Source organism: Poecilia formosa, unplaced genomic scaffold (assembly GCF_000485575.1).
Source record: "Poecilia formosa unplaced genomic scaffold, Poecilia_formosa-5.1.2 Scaffold86, whole genome shotgun sequence".
NCBI classification, from domain to species: domain Eukaryota; kingdom Metazoa; phylum Chordata; class Actinopteri; order Cyprinodontiformes; family Poeciliidae; genus Poecilia; species Poecilia formosa.
Genome location: NW_006800025.1, coordinates 1,172,087 through 1,177,482, shown reverse-complemented (window position 1 = coordinate 1,177,482; position 5,396 = coordinate 1,172,087). Strand labels below are relative to the sequence as shown.

The 5,396-nt window shown below is 39.2% G+C and overlaps 1 protein-coding gene across 1 annotated transcript in view; it reads right to left on the bottom strand.

Moving 5' to 3' along the window:
• Positions 1 to 814: 814 nt before the first annotated feature.
• Positions 815 to 5,396, bottom strand: part of LOC103141579 (uncharacterized) — a 15,188-nt gene continuing 10,606 nt past the window's right edge. The window contains exons 7-8 of the mRNA XM_007557275.2: positions 4,245 to 4,389; positions 815 to 1,557 (exon numbers count right to left, since the gene is read on the bottom strand). Of these exons, the coding sequence (XP_007557337.2) occupies positions 1,470 to 1,557; positions 4,245 to 4,389 (233 nt within the window). The 3' untranslated portion in view covers positions 815 to 1,469. The remainder of the gene's footprint in view (positions 1,558 to 4,244; positions 4,390 to 5,396) is intronic.

Sequence of the window (5,396 nt, the reverse complement as noted above, 5' to 3'; positions counted from 1 at the left end):
TGAAGTAAGCAGGATCTTACTTCATGACTAGAAATGTGGAGAAAGTCTGCAAAAGTCTCAACAAAGGATAGTTGCAGCAGCTGTACAGGGGGGCTTGAATAATCAGTTTAATAACATTATCCAGGGCTGTGCTCTGTGGCGCATGGAACAGTTAATGGAGTGTCATTGTTAAACCGCTCCTTTGCCCATTATTAACAACGGCCTACGGTCAACCACACACCCATAATAAAACCGCATAAAATCCGACATAACTTCAACGGACAGGCGTAATGAAATTCTCAGCAATATGAGCACAGTTGTGGTAATAAGGAATGGTTGTGCAGTGGTAAGGGTTACAAAGCAACAGAGGAGAAAATTAAAAAGATGAAGTTGTTGTATACGATGGTTGTATTTTGGAAAGTCATAGAAGGCTAAATTTAGTCAAGTCGAAGCAGAAGTAGCAGCAGCTTTTGTAAAAGATGGGTAAGTTTCAAGGTTATACTTGACCCTACGGTGATTCTTATTTTCTGCACTGGAAATACAATTCTTGTCAAGCTCACTGTGGATGAGTTTTGTGCTTGTTAAAGGTTGGGGGGTGGGGGAACAATAGTGGATAACTTTAAGTAAAGATCATTCCCTAAGAGTAAAACCTCTCAGACTGCAGAGGAAGGTCAGTAAACAGGTTGATGCAAACCTAGGAAGACACAGGATCGAGAAGATGTGCAGCCAAGCGAGTGTGCATGTCCGGCCTTTGCCACATTGTCAATACTCCCCGGACCCTTTTTTTATACCTCTAAAATGAAACAAAATCAATGACACACTGGAGGTGGGTAAATAATATTTTTTAAAAGCCATTTAATGTCAAAGAAATCCAAAAGTGCAGTATTAGAAGTGGAAAGTGCAGTATTAGAAGTGGAAAGTGCTGAGTGCTGCCACAGTAAAGAGATTCTAATAACCTTCCCCAAGTACTTTATGATGGTCCCTCTTTTGGGAACAGGAAAAAAAAATTGACAGTGAAACAAATCAACACTCTAAACCATTCTCTTATCACCTAAATAGTTCATTTATGATAAACAGCTGAGCAATTATGCTTGCACCTGAAAGGAGGGAATTGTACAAGGAGCTTTTGCAGCTCTTAAGCAGAAGAATCTTCATCTTCATTTTTGCAAAGGTGGAGCTTACAATTTTCCCCACTGCAGAGTAAATGAAAAGAAAATTGCCAAACGGTTCTGTTCAAGATACATAACTGCAGTCTACACTCACAAGCAAAGCTGCAACGGCATCACTAAAGCAATCATTTGCCCCTCACTATGTTTCATTATTTATTTTGTACACCCAGCTTGTTACTGATTTCGATTTTTTTCTCCACAGTCTTCCAATATCCCCATTTACCTCACCCTATTCACTTCCCCCTCTCGCTCCCCCCCTCGTGGCTTCCCATTTCTCTTCTCTTGCTCCGACTTTCTCATCCCGCGGCCCCGCCTGAGCATTCACACCAGCGGCTGTTTGTCCGCGCTGGTGGAGGGAAGGGACTCCACACTTGATTTGTAGATAGGCTTTTTCTGAGAGTGGTCATCACTGCGGAGAGGAAGACAGGGAAAGACGGAGAAGAACGATTATCAGTGGATCGATCTCGCAGCAGGCACTCAAAAAGTATAAGTGAGGAAATTATAGGCTGTAACAAAGCGCTGGAGGCACACGTGGCTGTAGATATGAAAGTCAATTATCCGTTTCTGTGCTGTCTGAGTGTCTTTGCGCACACCTACTTGTATACTCACAAGAAACACTCATGGGAGAGAGTCAAGGAAACGTCGGCATGAAGGATAAAACTTTTGTTTTTGTGAGAGAAAAAGTGTTCACATTACATTTGTATGGTTTTGGAAGGCAAAGATAACAGCAGGCAAAAATCTTTTATTTCTATTATACGGAAATATGTGAAAGGTCAAATGAGTCACAATTACTGAGTTTAGCAAGCAACCTTCAGTTTGCCATCCTCATTGTATTATTTTGAAAAAATTAACCATGAGTTATCAAAACATATCCGCATTAAACTAGCACTCGCCTATCAATGGCTGTTATCTGACATTCTAAATTGTTGGAAAGTTACCTGCTTATTAAGCTGCTATTCACCTTAATAAACAAAATACCAGATTATGAAGTTTGCATTTTTGTTTCCATTTGCAGTAACATTATTATACCTGCATCTGAATGTCTGCCCTCCATGTTTCCTGACATGAAAAGGAGCACTGGTCAAAACCTCAATCTTTATCCAAAACAAGAATCTCCTTTACACTGCATGCTACATTTATTTTTCTATTTCAAGAGAAGGTGTGTTTGGACCTGTGTTTCAGGCTCCAGTACATTTTGCAGTAACTTTTTTCCCTCTTTGCATTAACAAAATGCTTCAAAATCCAAAGTGAAGGTAACAACAGAGAACAACATCACTGTCGTGCAGAGCTGTCCTCTCTGTCCCATTGTGTCTCTAAGCCAGAGAGACAGCCATATGTCTCCTGTAAGTCAGCAGGATGCTTCAGATCCAAAATGGCACTTTGTTCTGAGCGGACATTGATGTGATTGATGGTGGATTCTCTGATGGACTGTAACCTTCTTCCATTTCCCATTTTGTATCCCCTTCTTAGACAGACATAGGTCTTAAAGGTCCTATTCAAAGCATCAAACGTGTTCTTCCTTTTGACATTTAAGAATCAACCGGAGGTGTGATAAAATTTAATCAGTTTAATTCTTATAGAAAGGAGTGCTTGCCTTCAGATCAACTCTGTTCCCACAAAAAGCACAATGCGATTATTAGACATGACGTTTTTCTCTGTAATCTTTTGCAAGGCGCAGGATTTTCCAATAAGATTCTTTCCATAAATATTAGCCATAATAAGAAATTACTCCTTCTTACTTGAAACCATGAAGAACTCAATAGGAAGGTGTAAGCTTTAGATGAAATTCATTTATTTATAACTTATAAGATGGATTTGGTATTAAGAATTCATGAGGCTGGCTGGTTAACCAATATTAAAGATAAAGTAGCTGAGAGTCTCTACATGTGATCGATTTTTAATATTCAGTCTGGGTTGTGCTGGCTGGCTCACACATAGCCGACATCATACGGCAGGTTCAAATAAAGGTGCAGACACCAAACAGAAACTCTGGACATGAAATAGCCTTTGTTCTGCCACATGACAAAATGAAATATTGCAGGCATAACTAAAATAAAGGCAAACTGCAAAGAGGGAGATCCAAGTAGTGGATAAAAAGGGAAGCAATTTTGAGTAAATAAACACACACATTCACCTCTATTCAAAGACATATTAGCCATCAGTTTTTGAAACATGATTTAAGATCCTATTAACCAAAGTGATTTCAAAGCGGCGGCTCAGTGAGTGTTCCTGTGAAAAGGAGGCAGACAGCAGCTGAACAAATCACCTTCCTCCCTGGCTTTGTTTATATGATGAGAATCTAGTTCTTCCACAAATAAACTAATCTGGGCATGTTAAAGAGAGACAGAGAGGTTGAATACATGCACTCAAAAAAAAATGCAGGGTTATTTCAAAATGCAGTGTTTGTGATGTTTGGACAGGAGTTGGGGACTTTTGGGCAAAAATTGGGGGGAAATGGCCATTCCCTAAATATGATCCTGCAAGGATTTAACACCTAAAATGGGTGTGTAGTGTACAGCTGATTTCAGTTTGTCTAATCTGTCAATGCTTACTTTAACAATTCATTTTTTTTATGTCCAGGGATTACATTGAGTGCAAACTCTTCTGTATAGGTTTTGTTTAAGTTAAATGTAACAAACACTGGCCATGAAATTAAAAATGTCTGGCAAGTTGTTTTGGAAAGGTGGCATCTTAAAATCACAGGTAAAATGAAGGAATTGCAAAATTATTCCAATTTATGCATCAAAATTTATTCTTATCTCAAAACAAAGGGTGTGAGGGAAAATGCTGCTTATTGTTCCAGTTATTAAAATATGTAACTTTAATAATGTATTTTTTTTTTTTTTTTTACATATTTACATATTTTTAAATCTGTCACCATGTCATGACAGTATAACATATCACAAGCGAGATTGACACTTCTAAGACCCTCCCCCTGGCTCTGATTGGTTGTTTCTGACTGGGAGCGGCTGACTTGTTTCTGAATTGGCAGAGAAATTAATCTGAATTGTGTTGTTTAAAACCAGAGGCTTTTATAGTATGTGAAGACACCTGTTTGGAAAATGAGACACAAAAATTCCAACAATGGTTACTTACATGGGGCCCTTGCTGCTCCTGACCCGCTTGGCCCTGCGGCACAGGAACACACTCACAGAGAGGATGAACACGACCAGAGATGCTGCAGCCGCGGAGGTCATCAACCAGACTCGCCCATTAGTAGTCTCATACCAGGCAGCATCCTCTGTGGGACAGACATGAAGGGAAACGTGCATGACACAGAATCTAAAATCAGCACACCTCATAATACCTCGAGGCAAAAAGTATCTCCAGGCAACTCCCTGCTTGAATACAAGAGAAACCATGTCGGGTGTTCACACAAGTCATCACACTGACCTGTACAAAGTCTGCTTGTTAGAATTTCTAAATAAAAAATACCGGAAGATTACACCCTGGAAGTTCCAGGATTTCCAGTTTACATAAAACGTCAAAATAACTGCCTTTTCTGAATCTGGTCTTTGCAGTTTTGGACAAAACAAACAAATGCTGAAAAAAAAAATGCAGGAAAAAAATCCTTTGTCTTCTTGTGCACAGTGTGCTAAGAGGATTGCTGTGTAGTCACACAGAGAATATTTGCCTAAGGTTTGTGCAGCTGATGTAGTGGACTCCTTCAGGAACCAGAGAGGTTTGAGGTGAAGTCTCTCCAAGACATCAGGGAGGACCACATAAAATTCCAATATGCAGAGATGAGTTTAATAATTACTCCAAAGAAATAACCAAACATAAAAGGAGCACCAATGATTCATGGCAGTGGTATTCATCAATCCCAATTGGAACACACTACTTTAACACCAGTAATTTAATAAATCCTATTGGTTGAAAATTCTAAAACTGCAGTAAATTAATAATTAACAACAGACAGGTCAGTGATACCTGACTCCAGCCACAGTCCACACTTTATGTATTTCTCCCACCCTTATGAACGGGCTATGCTTCACAGTCCTCGCAAGGCTGCAGTTATCCCAATTGATTATTCATCTTTTTCTATCATTTTTTCCTTCCACCCAACTTTCCACTTGTATACTTTGATAAACCCTCCTGTGACCACAATCCTTCTGGCCTTTGGTGGGTTACCCTCCTTGTGGAAGGTGACAGTCTCAAATCATCTCATTTTTTTTCTACAATAATGGAAATACTATTTCTCTTTACTGTGTAGATAATATTAGATTTCTTAATTAAAACATTTTTATT